Source organism: Anabrus simplex, chromosome 7 (assembly GCF_040414725.1).
Source record: "Anabrus simplex isolate iqAnaSimp1 chromosome 7, ASM4041472v1, whole genome shotgun sequence".
Classification (NCBI taxonomy): Eukaryota; Metazoa; Arthropoda; class Insecta; order Orthoptera; family Tettigoniidae; genus Anabrus; species Anabrus simplex.
In genome coordinates, this window is record NC_090271.1 from 95,899,500 (window position 1) to 95,922,609 (window position 23,110).

At 38.1% G+C, this 23,110-nt stretch overlaps 1 protein-coding gene across 2 annotated transcripts in view; it reads right to left on the bottom strand.

The window, feature by feature from the left end:
- Window positions 1–23,110, bottom strand: part of LOC136876932 (neurotrimin) — a 135,296-nt gene that overhangs the window by 23,533 nt on the left and 88,653 nt on the right. For both annotated transcript variants that reach the window (XM_067150694.2, XM_067150695.2), the window contains exons 6-8: window positions 20,306–20,403; window positions 16,216–16,390; window positions 6,118–6,245 (exon numbers count right to left, since the gene is read on the bottom strand). In XM_067150694.2, coding sequence (XP_067006795.2) covers window positions 6,118–6,245; window positions 16,216–16,390; window positions 20,306–20,403 — 401 coding nt within the window. The remainder of the gene's footprint in view (window positions 1–6,117; window positions 6,246–16,215; window positions 16,391–20,305; window positions 20,404–23,110) is intronic.

Genomic DNA, 23,110 nt, shown 5'->3' on the forward strand with positions numbered 1-23,110 from the left:
AAATATGCTACTCGTATGAAATTTTAAATACACATAACTGTACTATTGTATGGAAAACTCTATGCAATATGGGTTTAGTCAAAACAAAGACAAACAATAGTAACTGTAATTTACCTTTGGATGGCCTAAATGATTATTTTAGCTCTAGAACCATCCCACCGGGCTAGTTGGTCATGTGGTTAGGAGCGCGCAGCTGTGAGCTCGTAGCCGGGAGATTGTGGGTTAGAACCCCACTGTCGGCAGCCCTGAAGATGGTTTTCTGTAGTTTCCCATTTTCACACCAGGCAAATGCTGGGGCTGTACCTTAATTAAGGCCACGGCCACTTCCTTCCCATTCCTAGGCCTTTCTTGTCCCATCGTGCCATAAGACCTGTCTGTGTTGGTGCGATGTAAAGCAAAATAGCAACAAAGAAAAGAAACATCCAGAAGAATGGAAATATCAAAAGAGCCATTATTCATCATCATCATCATCAGTTTTCCACTCCAGTTGCCCGGGTGTGGTTTACGAGCACTCTCCACTTCTGTCTGTCCATGTACCACTCTTCTCTCAAGACGACATCCCAGCTGATTCCTCTTGTTCCTATGTCCTCTTTCACTTGGTCCAGCCACCTCTTCCTAGGTCTTCCTACCGGTCGTTTTCCGGCCACGACTGTGTGTAGCCATTGTTTTGCTGTCCTTCCATTGTCCATACGTTTGACATGGCCAAACCATTTCAAACGGGCCCTTGTCACTTTTTCATTCAGGGATGGGTACACACCAGCTTGCTCCCTTATTCTTTCATTCCTTACCCTGTCCCTTTTTGTCTTCTGTACCATAGTTCGTAGGAACTTCATTTCTGCGGCTTGTAGTTTGCTGTCCACTTGTTGGGTTGTTGTGCAGGTTTCTAGGCCATATGTTATTATGGGGGTGAAGTATGATTGGAATAGAATCTGCTTTGATCTTAAGGGAACTTGTTCGTTCCAGAGGAGGTTCCGAACTTGATGGTAAAACTGAGCTGATTTTTGAATGTGGTTGTTAATCTCATGCTGTATTCTGTTATCACTTGAAATAATGCACCCAAGATATTTATATTGGTCTACTGTTTCCAATTGTGTACCTTCCAGCATTATTTTTCCTTTCTTCTTCTGCCTGTTGACAGCCATAGTAACAGTTTTCGATTTATTTATTGTTAATCCGTGTGCTTTCAAATGTTCATTCCAGGTGTTCAGCCTCTCTTGGACTTCCTTCTCTGTATTTCCCCAAATTACTACATCATCTGCAAATGCAAATGCATTGATGTCCATATTGTTTTTCTGCTTAATTTCTTTCATGACTTCATCCATGACAGTGATAAAAAGTAATGGTGAAAGGGTACTGCATTGTTGCACTCCTTTAGTGGTTTGGAACCAATCAGAATTACCGTTTCCTATCTGTACGCAACTGCAGCAGTCTTCGTAAAGCATTTTAACTTTCTGGATAAGCCCTTTGGGTACATTCTTCTTTCTTAAACATTCCCATATAGTCTTCCTTGGAACACTATCAAATGCTTTTTCGAGATCCAAAAACACTAGTGTTAAGTCTTTGCCCTTCTCCCAATGCTTTTCTAACAGTATTCTAAGTGCAGATATGAGATCGGTAGTTGATCGGTGTTCTCTGAATCCATATTGTTCTTCCTGTAGTTGTGGTTCTATTATTTTCCTTAGCCTTTTTTCAAGTATTTTCTCAAATATTTTCAAACCATGAGACAATAAAGTGATCCCTCTATAATTGCTACATTTCTTCCGGCTTCCTTTTTTGAAGAGAGGTATTATTATTCCCTTTTTCCAATCATCTGGGACTTTCCTATCCTTCCATATTGCATTAATTACTCTATGAAGCCACTGTATTCCTATTGCACCAGTTGCTTTGATCATATCTGCACTGACTTCATCAAATCCTGTAGATCTTTCTTTGGGCATACTATTAAGGGCCGTCTTTACTTCCTTCCATGTTGGCGGGCTCTCTTGGTCAGGCTCATCATTGCAGCTTAAACTGACCTGCGTGGTTACATCATTGGAGTCTTTCCCAGTACTGTTGCATAAATTATCAAAATAGGATTTCATGATCTTCCTTATTTCTGTCTCCTCCCTAACTATGTTACCATCTGGTTCCTCTATTGCTGTTATGTATTCATTGTCTCTTCTTATATTTCGTATTGTTCGGTAAAGTAGTTTAGCCATTATTGATAGAATATATTCAAAGGGAAAGCATGATGGGGAAAACTTCTACTTCCCTCATGTGACTCCAGGTGATTTAAAGAGTGCCCTCAATGACATAAAATCGGGGTGTACTGGACACGATGGAATAAACCTGTGCCTTTTAAGAAAAATTCTAGTCATCATTCTTTCTGCAATGAATGAAAACCTACAACCTGTTTTCCAGTCATCCGACCGGGTCAGGGATGGGATGAATGAAGCCCCCAACTTGCAGCAAGGATAGGAATTGTGCCGGCTGCCGAGGCCTGTCACACTCCTCTGGGGAAATGATTAATGACTGACAGATGAAATGAATAATGATAGTGGAGTGTGTTGCTGGAATGAAAGATGACAGGGAAAACCGGAGTACCCGGAGAAAAACCTGTAGCTCATCCACTTTGTCCAGCACAAATCTCACATGGAGTGACTGGGATTTGAACCATGGTATCCAGCGGTGAGAGGCCAGCATGCTGCTGCCTGAGCCATGGAGGCTCTCTTTCTGCAATAATGCACATTATTAACACCTCTCTTATGACGGGAATCTTTCCTGAGAACTGGAAAAATCCCATATCATCCGACCTCTGCTGAAAAATAGTAATCCCACAACCCTTGATGATTACTGCCCACTTAGTATCCTCACTATACTAGGACAAGTACTGGAGAAACTAGTACACAAAAAAATGACAACTCATACACTAGCCTGCAAAATAATACTTTTTTCACCCCAGTAAAAAGGTTTAATAGGTGGTCTTACCTAACTTAGGAGTGCTAAGTTCAAATCTGCTTTCTATTTTTCCATATCACATAAGGATTTTTCACAGTAGCCTCATCATTTCCTTTAATATCATGATTTTGATCACATTTCATAAATTGTGACACCCCTAGATCTGCAAAAAAATTCCTGTAAACGAACATCAATAAAATTCATATGCTAATTTCAAATCTGCTTTCCATTTTTTCATGTCACTTAAGGATTTTTCACAACAGACACATCATTTCCTTAATATCTTGATTTTGATCACATTTCACTAAATTCTGAAACCCCTTAAAGATCTGAAAAAAAATTTAATTGGTGACCGTAAATGACTTGCCAGCAAAATATTTTTTTTTTCTGAGGTGTGATATGTTATTTTTATTAAATACAGAATATGGAGGAAGTTTCCTTCCATCCGCCGTAATTGCCAGCATTACCATACAGCGCAATTCCCTAGCTCCAATGGTTTTAATGAGTACACTTGAGGCTCCTTTGGCATTAATAGTGAAGGGTCTCGGCATATCAAAATAATAATATAGATGTTGATTCCCATAGGGAACCTGAAATATTTGTCCCAAATGAGTAAATTATTAATACCAATATAAATGGTACATTATAAATTTTCCAGCTAACTCATTCCCAGTTACCAGCATTTCGTACCAGTGTGCTAAGTTGGGCTCATCAGTTGTACATAGCACACCCACCAAGATGCATGGCTAGTGCATACTGTGGAGGCCACTGCGTAGGCTACTTGGAGCCACCAGCAGTGCCAATGCACTATGAGAGACTTTGTCTCATTACCAAAAGTTGATGCCTGCCTGGACATCAGATGATATAGATGTTGATTCCCATAGGGAACCTGAAATATTTGTCCTGAATGAGTAAATTATTAATACCAATATAAATGGTCCATTATTGGACATTATAAATTTTCCAGCTAACTCATTCCCGGCTGCCAGCGTTTCGTCCCAGTGTGCTAAGTTGGGCTCATCAGTTGTACATAGCACACCCACCAAGATGCATGGCTAGTGTATACTGTGGAGGCCACTGCATAGGCTACTTGGAGCCACCAGCAGTGCCAATGCACTATGAAGACTTTGTCTCATTACCAAAAATTGATGCCTGCCTGGTCATCAGATGATATAGATGTTGATTCCCATAGGGAACCTGAAATATTTGTCCTGAATGAGTAAATTTATAATACCAATATAAATGGTCGATTATTGGACATCATAAATTTTCCAGCTAACTCATTCCCAGTTGCCAGCGTTTTGCCCCAGTATGCTAAGCTGGGCTCATCAGTTGGTACATAGCATACCCACCAAGACGCATGGCTAGTGCATAACAATAAACCGGAGTCTAATCTGGGATAGGAGAAACTGGTGTTTTTATCGCCGTCAAGACATGAACTGATGTAATTCTAACACTTTATCCGTGCATTCCTCCGGCATTTGCTGACACAATGGCGTATGCATCCGTAAAACCAGGTTGTTTCTTTGCATGAAACGCACAGCCCAACCTCTGCTTGCTTTAAACTCATTTCCACTGATTCCATAACTCTTTGTGATTTCATGTACCTTAATGTATAGCATTTCATGAGACATGTTGTTGCCGCTATTCCTGGTTTCCTGTACCCACATCAACACCTTCTTATCCAATTCAGAATATTTACCTGTTCACAGTCTGCAAAAAGATCTAACATTCTTTTTTTCACCCATTAGTTTTTCTTGTAATTTTTGCCAAAATCTGATCATGTTTGGTTGAACAGCGAATTTTCGGGTGGCATCCCGCACACCATTCTCATTGGAAAATGTAAGAACATTTAAGTTTAAAGGAAGCCAAATAACTTTTGTGCTTACTGGTCTTAACGTTACCACTCATAGTAGTACACAACTAATTCCAATGATATCGTAACTTTCCCTGACTACCAGCGGTTTACTGTAATTTGACTGAATGACAGCTGTCTGACAAAGCGTATTTTCAAAGACAAGAGAGAGGGGTGGCTCAACGTGACTGGCTGGCTTGGAAAGCGTCCTTGGGGCAGGGGTTTCAGAATTATTTGTAAAAGCAACTAGCCACAGCCTTTCTCCTGGTTATCAAAGAATGCAGTTTCTTGTACTGTCATCCACAAAGTAACCTACGGTAACAGCAATTCATATTGTACACTCCCGATATTTAATGCAAGAACGTCTGCGGAAAACCATATTGAAAATAGCAATAACCTGATCCTTTCCCATTACACAATGCCTAGTAAGAGGTACTCTGTAGTAAACACGCATCATTAATTACCTGTATTTTGGGTCTAATATGCAAGGCAAAAATTATTTTTCTTTTACCTGATCAAAATATTGAAGGAGGGTCTTATATGCGATGGGGTTATATACGCGAGTAAATACGGTAAATGGAAAAATCATAGTCTGGCTCCTTGGTTAAATGGTCTGCATTCTGGCCATCATCAGAGGGTCTTAGGTTTGATTCCTAGCTGGGTTGGAGATTTTAGCCACAACTGGTTAATTCGTTTGGCTCAGGGAATGGATGTTTGTCTCAATTCACTCATCTTCATACACACACTAAATACCAACCACTATAGAAACATGCAACAGTGAGTACATCTTTTGCCATAGGGTTGGTGTCAGTAAGGGTATCTGGCCATAAAACAGGGTCAAGTCCACATGTATGACGCAGTTTGCACCCACGACCCCATCAGGGTGTGAGAAAAGCAGCAGAAGAAGAAAAAATTGTTTTGTATAGTCTATGTATAAGCATATTGTCTACTCATTATGTAGTAGGTATTCATTACCTACAGGAGAAAACAAGCAATGTTAAAAATAATTTTTCAAACAATTCTCATTAAACTACAGTAAAGTAGCTAAGCAAACTTGCAATTTTACAAGACTGTTAATATTATGATAAGAGCCTTGGACTCTCCAGTTGAAAACATGGAATCTGAAACTAAGGGATGAGGCCTCTTTTTAAATCTTGCATGCTTTGGCTGCTGTTCACACTGCACCTACTTTGGTAAAAAAAAAAAAAAGAAAAAGAAAAAAAATTGGTGACTGCGGCACTCAGTTATCACATTCCAACCTACCACAAGAATCGATAAATTAATGTTATCAAAAATAGATAGAAAATCAAGAGTATTACACTTACGTGATATTTACGGAAAAGCAGGTTGTATTCAATAATTGGTGAATAGCTGTCAACTTCCCAGATCAGTGTATAGTTGTTTTCTGAAGCAATTTTGTAGTCTTTCTTGAACACTGCTGGATTAGCCACACCTGAAAGTACATATAATTTCATTTGTTTGCTTATATGTACATTTGGCCAAGCTAGTTTTCTTGGTTATACTGGGCCAGTGAGGGTTGATCATTTTGATAGGACTTTAATACCTAATATATTACCGGGCGAGTTGGCCGTGCGTGTAGAGGCACGCGGCTGTGAGCTTGCATCCGGGAGATAGTAGGTTCGAATCCCACTGTCGGCAGCCCTGAAAATGGTTTTCCGTGGTTTCCCATTTTCACACCAGGCAAATGCTGGGGCTGTACCTTAATTAAGGCCACGGTCGCTTCCTTCCAACTCCTAGGCCTTTCCTATCCCATCGTCGCCATAAGACCTATCTGTGTCAGTGCGACATAAAGCCCCAGCAAAAAAAACCCTAATATATTAATCATTTTTACATTATTTGATGTTTATCCTTCCTTGCTCTTAATATATTTATAAACATTATGTTGTATGAATATAGATCAATGATAAGAAGCTAGGAAAGAGGATAGGAATGTGTGTGAATGAAAAACTGATAGGACAATGTCAGCAGGTGGAGGTACAGGAAAGGGTGTCAAACACAAACAATTCTTGTGGATGTATATTTTCTCATCTTTCGATGAGCTCATTTCTGCTTCCCAGATTCTGAAGGGAATGAACTCGCTCTCCATGAGGAAAACATTCATGAGGCATTTCTCAACTATTTCTTAGTGATATTGAAAAAAGATTAAGTATACCTTAGAGATACTGTACTAGATGCAATTCTCTAAAATACTTAAGTATTCAAAAGCCTTGGAACTTTTCCAAACAAAGTGGGAAGCAGTCCTGCAAGAGATAACAATTGCAGCTTGCTAAACAGAGCAGGAAGGGCTATCTGGCTGAGGCGGTAAAGGCGTGCTCAGTTCACCTTGAAAGACATGGATTTAATTCCCCGTCAGGAAATCAAAAAATTTAAGAAACAAGACTTCCACTTCCGGAGGTGCACATGGCCCTGAGGTTTACTCAGCCTATGTCAAAAATGATGAGTAACAGGTTCATTCCTGGGGGCAAAGGCGGCCGGGTGTAGAGCTAACCACTCTACCCCATCAAGTGCCGAGGTTACGATGGTGGTGACCTTTACCGTCCACCCCTCCCAGGCCTTCATGGCCTGTAAGGAGATGATTTTGCTTTGACTGCTTGTAAACAGAGCAGACAGTGAGCACATCAAAGCAGTGAGGAATCTGAGAGAAGAAGTGACATAATGCAGTCAATGCTCAAGAAACCACAAAATGCAGTTAATTCTCAAGAAATCACAAAATGCCTGTCAATAGGGATGATCTTGCTGAGAATACTTCCAATTTTTAGACACAAGAGAGTTTTGACACTATGATGAAAATCAAGAGATCTTTCAGGGTACAGGCATATAAAAGCTGGTGTCAGCTAGGCTAGTAATAGCAATGTGTTAGCCTTTATTAAGAATTCACTCCTGCCAATGGACAGTGTGACCTAGTTGCTATGCCCCTTAAAACAACAATCATGATTAACATCAAGCTTATTCCATGCCATCTCTCCACTGACAGCCTGCCTTCCAACCCAAGGTCATATATACAGAGAAAAACTATATGTGATTCGACCTTTGTATAACATTTCATTTAAGAAAAAACTTTTTATTTATTTGAGAATCTTACAGTTCTAAGTCGAACTCAGTACTTTCAAAGTTCTAACTCGAGTGAAAAGAAGTATGCTGTATTAAGTGTCATTCTAATCGTGACTTCAAGATTTTTAAATTGTGATTATTTGAAGTTTTATTCTCCAGATACTTTTAGGGGCATCATAAGTCCCAAATTAAGAGTGTTTATATGTGCATTGATATAATGATATGTTTATTTACGATTGCCTGTTCTCATATTTGGCTGAAGATGACACTCACCAGCGTCAAAACTAGTTCCGAGTAAATGTTATAACTTCTTTAGTTTAATTTTAGTATTGAAAAGGTGGATTTTTAATTTTACTTTTCTATTTTTCTCGGTTCAATACGGTCTTTAAAATGAAATTCTTAAGTTTAAATACACTACTTTTTTGTCGTAAATTATCCAGAACAATTCACATTGCTTTCCTTTTGATCTTTTCCAGTTCTAGAATCAAGTAATCCTGGTAAGAGTCCCATGCACTGGAACCATGCCAGTGACTTATAAGCCCTCTCCTTCACATCCTCACTGCAACCCCTAAATACCCTCATAACCCTATGAAGAGATTTGTAACCTTTATTTACAATCTTGTTAATGTGATTACCCCAATGAAGATCTTTCCTTATATTAATATCCAGGTACTTACAGTGGTCCCCATGAGCTACTTCCACTCTATCAACATAGTAATATGGAGGACTCTTAGTGAAATTTACAAGATAAAATCCATTTCATTTACCATCTTTGTCTCGTTGAGTAGCATATAACAGAAGTTATTTCATCAAGTTCATTTTGCCACCCTATGGTCAGCTGACAGGCACCACATGTTGTAATGTTTATGCTTGTCTGAGGCAAGTTTCAAGAAGTTATTAGTTGAAAGTAGTGATGAGATCAAGTCAAGTGATGATTATTTTGTTAGTGAAGATGATTATGCACAGCTTGAAAGCAGTTATCAAGTCAACAATGATGACAGTAGTGATGGTGTTAGTGATGATCAACTTGAGTGGTCATGGACACCTGTTGATTCACGATATGTGCCTACAGGTGAATGTGGGCCAACTAATGTGTCCTATATACTACACAGTACACAGAATCCCCTGATACAAACAAAGAAACAACTTCCATCAGCTCTATCACTATCCAGTGGTAAATCCCTCAATCCATCACCAAAGCGATTTGTGGAGAGGCGCTTAAAACAAATCCCTCCTACTAAAAAGAAGAGAAAACCCCAGAGAAGATGTGAAGATGTGTGGTTTCCATCTATTGGAGTCCAGACTGCAATGTAGGCCTGTGTTTATTAAACTTTCTTCAAAACAATCCACACTCAGGTGGATTTCTAAGACGGTGAGTTATTCAGTTAGACATTCATGATTTAATCATTAAATATTTATAATGATGTGATTGTTTGCTGGCACATTATGTAGATAAGAGCTGCACAAATTTGAACAAGATTAAATAGCAGTTTAAAATATATTGCAGTAACTATGGTAGCATGTAAAATTATGAAAACTTGCTAGAAATAATTATGACATAATCAGTACATATTAATGGGTTCAGGGGATATGTTTTCTATGACAAGTGCATTAAGAAACTTCCTATGAAAAAGGAAAGGAAAGATGATGTTGAAAAGCTGTTAAAATGTCTCACAGAATCACAGCATGAAGGCTTTCACTATCAGATCAGAAAAGGCATGCCACAGATGAGAATGAAGTTGCCTAAAATGTAGCTGGTGCCCAACCAAATTTTGTGAAGTGTTCGGATATCAAGTGAATTGATGTTATAAACTTCCTACCTCTAGTCTTTCAAGGTGTTCTGTTGATTTTTTTTGTTTTTTTTTTGTTTTTTTAACATGAGTGTATGTCTCTTGTAATAATTTGACATTTTTGTAATAAAACTGTGGAACTATTGTCTGAAAATATCTGTTATATATTGTTTAAATACTGCCTTCTATTATTTTTAAGCTACTTATATTCATTTAATTTCAATAAGTAAACTTAAAGTCTCTTCCTTTTGCCATTTATTGCTTAATGAGACATGTCCAGATGACAAATATATCATTGTTAGGAACAACTTAATATGTCTCCAGAAGTGTAAGGTAGGGGGCCCATATTTTGTCCCTTTAACAGAAATTCAGGGAATATTATGGACAAGACTAAAAATTGATATACAGTGTGACTCAGAGCCCCTTCCAATATCTTTTGCTGCAGCCCAACTAAAGTGCACATGGTTATAGGGGTGCTTTTCCCCTGCAGGCATACTGTACTAATGTTCAGTGAGCACATTTTGCACACGATTCTGAACCCTAGCAAAATGTTATATTGTCTGTTCGCAAAACATGACGCCTTGAAATCATGTAGCAACGTCCTTTTACCATGTAATTATGTTAATGTGTCGTGCCTCGTGACTGGATATAATGAAGAGGGGAATCAATGGATAAAACTAGGTAACAGTGCAGTAATTAATGTCTTAAACACCGAACTGAATGGCGTATGTACTCTGCTCTCATCGTACTACCAGCATGTTTCTAGCAGTGTAGTGTAGCGGATGTGGTTAGGTGTTGACTTAGAAATCGACAGAATGTGCCAACGGTGGTTCGAATCCTGCATCGTTCAAATATTTTTGCATCGGTATGATGTTTGAATACGTAAACACAGGCCTACGTTTGCCACATTCAAACAGTACAATGACACTGTTATTCATCTTGTGCCCTGTGCATACTCCGCTGGTTAGAGCCTGAATGTAATCTCCGAGTTCATTCGGCATGTTTTTCACAGAGGAATATGTTGACATGCTCCTAATTTATGGGGAAGCAAGACAAACTGCGTGCAAGGCACTATGTCTGTACCAGAAACGGTATCACAACAGGCGACACCCAGCTGCTACGACATTCTGCCATGTTGAAAGACGCCTAAGGACAACAGGTGTGATTTCCAACCAGCCACTAGTCTGCGATAGGCCCGCTACAGATCACCAGATTTAACACCATCAGACTTCTACTTGTGGGAACATTTGAAGAACATCGTTTATACTCAAGCCCCAGAAAACACCGACCAGCTCCGGCAACTCATCACGGACACATGCCGAGCAATTACACCTCGAATGCTTCAATGCGCAATACGATCTAATGGACACCGGGCCTGATGTGCATAAACTAAAACGGTCATCACATCGAGCATTTGCTGAGATAAAACATTGTCAGGGCAGTTGTGTTCCTATCATTTCCGGTCTGTATGTGTCCAGCCTGCTAACTAATCAGCCCTTCTTAGCGCCACAAACACATTCATTCACACACAATTTACATAAAAGCGGGTATTGAACTCGCACTGCATGCAGTATGTATTAAACAAATATTTCAAAAATTTGTAATCTTCGCCCCGGACTTGAACCTCCTATCTGACATGCAAGCCCACTCTACCACGCCTTTACCAACTACATTATGGTTTCATACAGCACACTGGGCAGTTTATAGCATTTATTAGGTTTACAGCGGTCACAATATGAATTTAGTGTTTCGCCGGTGTTTCAGGTTCATATGATCTAGAAAGGACACTCCTGCCTTCTAGTGTTTAATACGAGTATAATATTACAGCGTCCTATCATGGTGAGGTGGTAAATACCAAGATATTAAGAACTAGTATTAGGTTTAATGATCCACCTAATCAATACACTTCAGTTTACAAGTGAGAACACATTCAATGTTAAAATATGTTATACATTTTTTGGTACATGTTTCGTCTAATTTAAGACTTCTTCAGCCATAGCGTCTCTTATCTAATTGAATACATAATTATTACTCTCTAATAATTGAAAATGGATGAACCCATGTCCTTTCTGAAATGTTTGAAAATACACTAAAAACAATACACACTGTTTTTCCATAAAACTGTCCATCACTTTCTTACAAAAATTCTTCACATGTTGAAATTTGATTCTAAATAATATTTCTTGAGATTTGACATGCAGTAGCTTCAGTGTACTGACTAAGGTAGAATTTGAACTTTTGCCTTGGAAGTGTGAGAATTTGTTATCATCAACTGAAGAATACTGAAGCTTTAAATCTAAAGACAAAATTTTTCAAAAGACACGGTCTTCAAAATTGGTATCCCTCCCTACAGGTGGTTCCCATCTGAGCTCTGACGTGCTTTTTGCCTTGCTACACATTCAGGTTCTTCAGCAGCTGTAGATGACCCACAGATAGGTTCAAAGCCGGTACTGTTACATAAAAATATTTTAAGAATCGTTCATTCTCGGTCTGTCTTTAAGGAGGTGACCTCTCATGTGCCTGTCATGTGTACAGTGATATCTGCACGTTGTAGGGACCTTCATGTGCAACATGTGGTTCCAGCTTTGCAGGAACGCAACTGTTGTATGTCCTCCGCTCTCTTCGCTCAGCGCCAGCCAGCCGCACGCACGCAAGCGTGGATCATTCGAGGCTCAACGCGCAGTCTTCTGTGCGCGTGTCTGTTACGTCGTGTGCAGTATATAAGGAGCTCCCTGTCTGTCACTCATGAGGATTCTCCCCAGTGTCCTGCTCCAGAATACACTGAACGTCGAACACGGAGGCTACTCCTCTTAAAAATGTGTCTCGACCAGGTGGACGGAATTCTGGTAGTATGAGGTTTCACCTCAGGTCACTACTCCACTTTCCCATTCCTTCATCCATGTCGAGCCCTGATGTTGTGTGCCACACATCCCCAAGCTCACTCAAGCTCCGACACACACATTAGATTCTCTAATTGTGAACATAGCTTTCATTTAGTACAAGCTTATGAACTCAGACACTTCAAGTTAGAAGGAACTCTCTTAGCTAATCTATGCTAGTGCAAATGATAGTTTTCAACTATCACGAACTATATCTTTCCCAAGAACTATCTTTTCAAGATAGCAGTGAGTGTAAATACATTCAGAGTGTACATAGTGTATAGAAACAGAAACTCTCTCAAGATTAATCATCTACTCTGCTTCAAGACAATTTTATGTTTTATTCTTGTACATACTGTAGAATTCTGTGTGAATCAAATAAATAAGTTGTGTTCTTGTAAACCTTATCTTGTTTACAACAGCAACTGTGACCACACCATTATTTTCATTCAATATGGGACAACACCACATATAACTCACCAGGTGAAAGAATTGCTTCGAGAAACCTTCATTAATGATCACTCTCCGCGTCTCCTGACCTAAATCCATGTAACTTCTAGTTGTGGGGATATTTGAAAGATTGTGTCTATCAGAGACATGTCCGGTCTCTGCCTGATCTAAAAACTAGCATACAACAACATGTCACTCTGATTTCACCCGATATTCTGCGGGTAACTGTCGGCCATGCTCTGTTACTGATGCAGCATGTTGCTAAGTTCGGAAATCATATTGAACAGTTTTTGTAACCATAAATGCTAATAAACCTCCCAGAACCACTGTTATCATGTGTCTGATCTTTCTTGCCTTTTTTCGTCTAGTGGCAAAACTTGAAACTAATAATTTTTGAGGCATAATTCGCGAGTGCATTGTTTAGTTAGCATATGCACAAAATTTCAGACTTCTACGATCATTAAAGTCTGTGCTGTACAGTGTTGAATACCATAACTTTAATTGTGCACACTCAGTATATGAAAATATTTTTATTAATTTAGACCAAAGATTGAACCCTGTAGGCAATCTGAATGAGTTGTCTGAGAATATCAACAAAATCATAGACATGGCAATTAAAAAGTTTTTTAATTGTTCTTTGAACAAGGTGTTTCATCTGAACACTAATCAGCATTCTACTTTTTCTTCCCTTTCCACACCCTCTCCTATGCCCACACTTCAGGCCACTCACACTCTTCCAGTCAACACACTTCCCGCCTCACTGTCAGCCCCTTCATCACGCCTGCATCACACTCAGTTAGGCACAGTCGACTCTCCACAGCAAGACGTGGATAAATCAACCTGAGCCAGCGAGGATATATTCTTTCAATCCCTTAACTTTTAACAACCTGGCTTGAGCATGATTTCACACAACATCCCTCACAGTACAAGTCAATATTATTCAAACTCGTAATATAGTATGATAATGTATAAATCAACATGATCTATTTTAAGAAGAGGCCAATTTGGTGCCTAATCTTACAATCAATGTAAGACTTTTAGACAACAAGGACTTGATATTTTAGCCTTTACATAATTTTATCCATTTCTTGTTATGTGATACCTTTATCTTTTAGTTTTAAATGGTATTTAAGCTATAGCTGATTATGTCCACGATATAAGGACAAAATATGTACTAATTGATTTAATTAAATTGATGTTTGCATTGTAAGGTTGGACTCTCTTATAAGATGTAGCCCTCCTCTGTGAAGATATCGAGGTTGTATGGAAAGATTCAAAAAGAGAATAAACAGCAACAGAGAAAATAAATGAAATGTTAGAGGGCATTCGACCAGTGCAGGTTAATGTAAATAAAAAATGTGTGTGAATAAATTAATTCCATCCCCTGGTCTAAGGAGTTTGGACAGCCAAAGTAGGGGACTGCCTGTAGGGGTGAAGTACAGTGGGGACTTTGAGGGCCCTGGGACTGCTACGGTAGCTGTGAAGGCCCTTCAGGAACTCTGAAAAGTGGTGGTAAAAGGGGCAGGTCGTTTTGCTACTTAGGTTCCAGAATGGATAAAGAAAAGAAAAAGTAAATAAATGCAATGTAAATTTTAATCTTATACCAGTTGTACAGTATCATTTGAAATAATTCCACATACTGTATATCAGTTGACTATATTTGTAAGTAGTACAGGAGATATTATAAGTAGAATTTTGTAAACAATGTAAATTTATTAAGGATGAGCTGTGTGTTTAATAGAAAAAATTGTTAGCGTAAATTATATAATATTGTATTATAGGAAAATTTTATTCTCTTGTTAATTTAATATTTAGTGCTTGACAATAATGTATTTTAGTGTACCATTTGCCACCGAGGTAGACACCTCATTTGCAAATAAAGAGATTTTGATTTTGATTGATTTGAGATTCCTGTCTTACGGAAATCGTTTACAGCGGTCTCCATTGTTGCAGTGCACACAAAATCTTCTGCAAACAACCTGGCGATCTGAAGATTAGTTACAATTCACCCAGGATTGCTGCTCAACCAGTTCTCAGTGGCTTTTGCATAGAATGTCTCGAATGGGAACATAAACACAACATCCAGTAGCTGCATTTTTGCAGTAGAATGAGGCGGCAAGCACACTATGACCAACGGAGGTCAGATAGGAAATTTGAAAGTGAAGAGCCTGACACAGGTAAGTGGAAACAATGCCAGAATTAACTACAGAAACTGTGATCGCTAACTCTTGCTTCCAAGTTCAGAGCCCCTGCTGCCTTTTTTCAGTTGCCTTTTATGACAGTCAGGGGATATCGACTGCTCTTCGCCCACAAGGGGTAATCTGTTATTCCCATGCTAAATTTCAATAGTAATTCTGAAATGAAGAGCAATACCAGATTCCTCAGAGATATAGGAGAAAAGCAGAGTCTGGTTACAGAAATTGAAAAAGGGAAAATAAAATTTATTGGTCAATTCCGCAGCATGAGGAGTCTTTGCAACATCATCGAAGGAAGAATTGCCGGGAAAAGAGGAAGATGATGACCCGTGCTTACGAGGATGAACTCCAAGACCTATTCTGAGTTGAAAAGACTGGCTCAAGATAGATATCTATTGCTGCGGCAACAAGGCTTAGCTTTTAGAACATGATCATGATGATGATGATGATGATGATGACTTCTCACTTTAATAAGCTTTTAATCAGAGCTGTGCTCTAAATTTGAAAAGCTATCACTTATTACAAGGAAGGGCTGCCTTATGTTTCATGGTTCTCTCTCACGAATGCCTAACACCAAAATTCATCATCCTCTCATGACTGGGAAATATACTACTTTGTGGACAACTGCAGTGAAGGAGGATCTGACCAGTGCTTCTGAGATACTGATTCAAGGAAGAAATAAGTTCAGGACTTGGTACATGGAATAAAGGATCTTCTGGAGAGAGTGAGAAGAAGAACTGGCAAGAAGTGGTCCAAAGAGTGAAGAACTACACTCTCCACCAAAATGAAGGAGTACTGAAAATCCAGAAAGACTGACAGGTGTTAAATGTGGTGCTAAGCAGCTGAAACTATACATAAACAAACAAAAACATTTACATTTAAAAATCAAGCATTCTATGAGCAGGCATTTATATCCCCTATGTCTTACCAATTTGCTTTCTTACATATTTATTCAGCAAATCCCCTGTCCCAAAATATACCTAGAAATTTGCTGTGGTCATTTTGAGATCTTGACTGATAATTTCTAAAATCATTACCTGAAAGCTGAATTGTCTGCTGATTGGTGCCTATCCTATTTGTAGCACGGCACATGTAATGTCCAAAGTCACTTGCTTGTACTCTCCGAAACAGTAGGCGAAATTTGTCTTCATAATGGTATGTTGAAATATGTTGTCTGGGTTCCAGTAACTGTGAATCTTTCAACCATTGTACCTAATTTATAATAGAAATATATTAGTACGATACTGATATGACTGACAAAAGAAAATTACATCAATTTGTCATAATAACAAGCAGAATATTGGCAGTAAGTGAACCAGGACAGGTATAGAAAAAGAAGAGGACGACAATAATAATAATAATAATAATAATAATAATAATAATAATAATAATAATAATAATAATAATAATAATAATAATAATAATAATAATAATAATAATAATAATAATAATAATAATAATAATAATAATAATAATAATAATGTTATTGGTCTTTAGGTTCCACTAACTACTTTTATGGTTTACTGAGATGGCAAGGTGCCAGAATTTTGTCCCCCAGGAGTTCTTTTATGTGCCAGTAAATCTACTGACACGAGGCTGACGTATTTGAGCATGAGGAAGACAAGGTAAGGATGTGAAAGGTACATATATAGTTGTTATTTATTTATTTACTAGCTGAAGTACCCATGTTGACAGTGTTGCCAATTCAGTAGATTTTCCATCAAATTTGGTGGATTTTTAAATAGAACAGTGGAAAAAATTTCCATTTAGCAGACAGCGGATTTTTTGACGGACTTTCAAACTTCTTTTAGCGATTTTCAGCAGTAACGATATCACCTTTCATCACCAGGAGAAAAAAATAATATAGAACTTACTACGGCATAGTAGTCTACTTATTCCTGTTGTATTGAACTTATGCTGCATACTACGACTCGTTTTCTAGACCAGCTGGTCCGCAGCCTCAGTCAGAATTTGTTACAATTGTTACTGCACTCTTGATGAGTCGGGTAGTGTTGTGTTTGATAACGTGTTTCTTTTGATATGAGGACATCAATATGTCGAAAGAATAGGTTAAAAAGTAGTCAGATATTTTGTATAGAGTGGTTAAATAATTGAGCTTTGAAATATCAGTTGGTTGAGCTTCCCAGTGATCGTAAATACTGACGGTGTATCTATTGGCAGTGCAATATAAATGTGAAATTGTTTGACATTATTTCTTTCTGCACTTATCAAAAACAATGAAAACAGTAATGAAAGTGAAAATAACTTTTGAAATAGATTTGAAAATTTCCATATGTGCTTTGCTGATGAGAACTGCCAGCATATACTTCGAAAAAGAATGGTATCATGTGGCTTCATATGACACCACAGGACCTCAACCCAGCATATCTGCTTCAGAGCATATAGTGCAGGGAGGAGAAGATGATGAACTCCTGTTCCAAAACTGGTGAGTGTTGAGTTAATTTCTTTAATTAAAACAGCTGGTATATGCTATTGCAAAATTTAGCAGAATTTAGTGGATTTTCAACTAAAATTTAGCGGAGAATAGATTTATGGGTTGGTAACACTGCATGTTGACGGAATAACTACTTAGCATGTACGGTATATGATTATATTTTGTGTCCACTCCTCGTGTTGTTCTCTCCCACTCAGTGGCTTGTCATGACGTGTTTGCTTCCTTGTTCTCTGTGGCCGTTTACAGTTTAATACAGTTTTGTATTATTACTGATATTCATTTGATCTCCTTCTTCCAGTATAAAAAAAAGCCAAGTATCAGCTTCTGATACTGTAGGTCTTCACATCTAGTTTCTGTCATATTACGGTATCCAGTACAAAGGGAGTCCTTCTTCCTACTTTCTTTACGTTCCTTCATGACTTTATCTCATTTTGATAGTTATCTTTACAATTTTCCTTGCTGTAGCTAGCTGTAGTATCCATCATTGATGGGACAATCACATAGCATGTGCAGCTACTCTCCGCAAATATTCAGGCATGTTGTTTTACTCGGGATGCAGCAGTAATCCCATCTATTGGAGATGAAAGGTAGCAGAAGAGACAAAACAGATCACAACAATGGTCAGTGTAATGTTACTGTCGATCAATCATATGTGTTTTCCATATTGTAGGCCCTCACATTTAGTTTTCTTCTGACTCTGTGATATCATGGCATCTGATATAAAGGGAGTTCTTCTTTCTTTTATGAAGTGGCATAGATGTTAGTGAATTAAATTTTAGGCCTTCCCCTAAAATACCATTTCACTCAGTGTGAATAAAATTATTTATAGCCTAAAGTGTAGAGCCTCATTACCCAACTTTTTCATACCTACTTTCATCAAATTTTCTTTTAGCTATTTTCTTGTGATGTGCAGACAGACAGACAGACAGACAGACAGACAGACAGACAGACAGACAGACAGACAGACAGACAGACATAACGAAAAATTAAAAAGTGCATTTCCTTGTTACTGTGGACATGATCAATACAGAAATACCATTCTTTTTCAATTCTGAGTAATGCACAGATGAAACTCTTATTTTATGTTTATTTATTTATATAGACCGGTCGGTCGGTTGGTCGGGCGGGCGGGCGGGCGGTCGGACAAAATATGTATTCCATATCAACAGTGTTAAATAATTACAATAAAGAGCAGTTGTTAAAGTGGGTTGTAAAGGTGATTATGGATAATTTGAAGTGAGCCCTTGTTCACTAATATTGAAACATCTAGGAGGATTAGGAACCCCCAGACTTGGCAGATATTTCACACAAAATGTTATCAGTTATCATTGTTCCTCTGGCACCAATTAACAGTCCAACAATTTTGATGCTAGAAATTCTTTAGGAATGTTTGGGATATTCTGTTGTTGGCTCATAAATGGCTCTCTTTTCTTGGTCTTTCTCCTCAGGCTGGCTGGAGCTGACTTTGAATAACATAAAATTTTTTTTTTGCTATGTGCTTTACATCGCACCGACACAGGTAGGTCTTATGGCGACGATGGGACAGGAAAGGCCTAGGAATGGGAAGGAAGCGGCCATGGCCTAAATTAAGGTACAGCCCCAGCATTTGCCTGGTGTAAAAATGGGAAACCATGGAAAACTATCTATAGGGCTGCCAACAGTGGGGTTCAAACCCACTATCTCCCAGATGCGAGCTCACAGCTGCACATTCCTAACTGTATGGCCAACTCACCCGGTGAATAACATAGAATAACATAGGAAATATTTCAATGTCATGTTTATAGATTCACCTTGCATAGGACCAGTATTTCTCTCAGACTGATGATCGAACTTCAAAGTTGTTTTTTCTTGTATTATCCTAATATGCTGCGTACATATTTAACTAATGGAAAGGAACAAAAAGTGAAAAATAAAGTCATACATAAAAAGGTAGGAACATGTATTAGGATAAACAAAATGATGGGTGAGTGTGGGAAGGAGGAGCTACAGAAAGAAGAGACAAGGACAAATATAAAAACACAAAAGGCCAAGGATAATCTCCAAATCCTCATAAACTGCTATCTTCACATAGATGGACTCTCCCTTCATCAATCCTGGTTCTTCTATTTCTTCTTAGCACTGTAGGCTTTTAAAAATAAAAATCATCATCATCATCATTATCATCATCATCATCTTCTCAGTCTCCGACGAGGTTGTTTCTTCTCCTCAGCTTCATCAGGAAGGTGGACAGTGAGACTTATTTAACAGAACTTCAGTCTTGATGAGAGAAGTGTGAGGTGAAAGGAAAATTGGATAAAGAAAAAAGAACAAAGACAAAAAAAGGTGATAAAAGACTAGAAACTCAGAAGGAGAAAATAAGAAATGGAAACGAACTAAAATTGTCAAGTACAGTAATATATAATAAGATACAAACTTCAATAAAATTACTTATTAGAATAAACACAATGAAAAGTCAGTGTGGAAGAAGGAGCAATGGGGAGGTGGGGCTATGACAACTTTTCTTATATTGTATAAGTTCATATGCAAGTTTCTGTTTTTCTGTATATGATTTCATTCATAACTTGTGAACATCTCTTAGGTTCTTCCCAAGATATACTGATTTTCCTCTCTACTTTTCTACTTTTAGTGCAATATTGATTTATTTAATTCACTTGAGTCATATAGAGGCTTACCTCAGCTTCTGGATCTGCAGTCACCATGCACGAGATTTCAGCACGAATACCAGGAGATGCATGTACCCAATTTCTGTCTGTAGATACTTCAGGTGGATCTAAATGGAAGACATTGTGTATCAATCTTCAAACAAATTACATGGACACATTATTGTCCATTGTCTGGTGGTGGTGATGGTGTTATCATTTTAAGGTGTAATACAATAAGATTATCACTCCCACAAAGAATGTCTGAACCATGTACGAATTAATGACATTACGATCCATATTATTTCCTCTACTACAGTATATCTGGCACAAGATACTGACATTATCATTAAGGTTATTCTGCAGTAGCTACTCTCTGTGGCTTCTCTCGTTTATATTCAGGAACTGTTTAAAAATAACATCACTGTAATAAAACTAAACCTCTGAATAAGCTGGCGCTATGCTTTGCCTTTGAACATGGCCAGTTGTTTTGTTGAGTGAACATGCTTCCCATCATCACCAGTCTATTTGTTCATTGTTCGGAAACAATTTCAAGAAAACAGTTCATTTGAAATATTTCATGTAAAAATCTTTCTTGTCATCATTAAATTTACATACTTAGAGGGTAGATTATTTTTCATGAAGAGTCATGAAGGGAATTTTGAAAATAATCATGCAAATATAGTGCTGTTCTGTAAAGGTTAAAGACAGAAACCATCAAAATGCTTATTTTGAGCTATCTATGTTTCCTTTTTGCCTTTTTTTTTTTAGACCGAAGATTTAAGAAAATAATTTCATTAATGTTTTTGTTCTATCTGCAGTAGTTTGTGAATGCTAGGACTTTAAACGGTCAAGATCAAGCAATTCATGCTGACTTGATTTACATTTTCTTTTACTGCATGCACCTTGTTTGCCTAGTATTCATGTTAATAATGCACCTAAAATTAAACCAAATTTCATTGAATTATCTCTAGAAATTTCTGAATTATAGCAAAACAATCCCACAGATAAAAATCACTCCCACTTACAGTTTTATTTATAATTTTATGCGACTATTGCTAGCCTGGTGCAGCATTTCTAAGGCAGACCCTCAAATGAGGGTGGGTGGCATCTGCCATGTATAGGATACTGCATGTTGTTGTGGTGGAGGATAGTGTTGTGTGTAGTGTATGAGATGCAGGGATGTTGGGGACATCACAGCCACCCAGTCCACAAACCAAGGGAATTAACCATTTAAGATTAAAGTCCCCAGTCTGACTGGGAACTGAACTGGGGGCTCTCTGAATCAGAGGCCACTAAGCTCACCGTTCACCCAAGGAACTGGATGCAGTTTTATTACTGTATTATGTGTAGAAGATGAAAACTGAGAACTCTGCATTATTAGTACAATATTTAAACTACAGTAAAACCGCGTTAATTTGAAGTCGATGGGACGCAGAAATCAGACTTCGAATGACGTGATTTTGAATTAACTGCCAACTCGTAATTTAGAAATGCCAACCCTTGTGGCATCACAAAATATTCTAAGACCTGTTACTGCATGCAATTAACCTTGATTCACAGTTTAAACCTTTCAAATGCCAGGAAAAAAACTATTTCCAAAATGTATCCAATAAAGTGCATTTACAGTATTCAAATAATGCACTTGGCTAACTCGCTGGCAAACATAACCTCATGCAAGGAAATATTAAAAAAAAAAAAACATGATTCAAAGACCAGGAGAAATCTATACTGGATCCCCTGTGCAAGTGCTTTATTCATTGGATTACTGTACTATATGCATTTTATATGCCTTGTACTTGGACAGAAAGTACCGGATGCCCTTAAAATATCGTGGTTTATCAAACTTTTCTATGACGAGGGTAGAAAGTCTCTCGCTTCCGTCTGCATTACAACACAGTACAGTGACTATCCTTGTATGATTTCCCACCATGGCACTTCTCTCGTAATTCAGAAATGCCAACCCTTGCCATGTCACTAAGTATTCTAAGACCCATTAATGCATGCAGTCACCTTGATTCTCAGTTTAAACCATTCAAATGCTAAAGAAAACACATTTTCTGAAATGTATCCAACAAGGTGCATTTATATTATTTAAATAATGCACTTGGATAAAGCACTGGCAAACATAACCTCACGCAACGAAAGGGGAAAAAAAAACACAAGACGAGGACAAATTATGCTGGCTCCCCTGTGCAAATGCTTTGTCTTTTGGATTACTGCACTTTTTGCATTTTTAGATTCCTTTACTTGCACGGAAAGTGTCTGGCACCCTTAAAATATTGTGGCTTATCGAACTTTCCTGTGATGAGGGAAGGAAGTCTCTCGCTTCCATGTGCATTGCAACACACTACAGGGACCCCCACCCTTGTATGATTTCCCAGCTGGCCCTTCTCCCCTTTAAAACCATAAGTCCGTTTGGGCTCGACATTAATAAAAATAATGCTGTTTCATTGGCATTGACAGTATTGTTCAGTGCGTACGAATTGATTACGGTATATAAACCACGCTTTATTGTCAACTCTCGGCATCGCCAGTGTTTGTGGATTCTGCTTCTCTGCACACTGCCTGCTATGTGATATTGTGGTGTTCCTTAAAATGCTGAATACAAAAGAATTATGATTTCACTTGAACTTAGCAAATATGAAGCACACTGTAGACACACTGAAGTAAAAGTGTGGAAAACTACCCCTGAACATTCCAGAAGACGCATTCTTTCATGGCATGCAGAAAATTTCAATTTAAATTACTTTGTAAAAGACTATTTTTAAAAATGTAATTTAAAGGCAGTTTTGAATTAAAAGTTTGAATTTCAGTAATGGAACCGACATTGTTCTT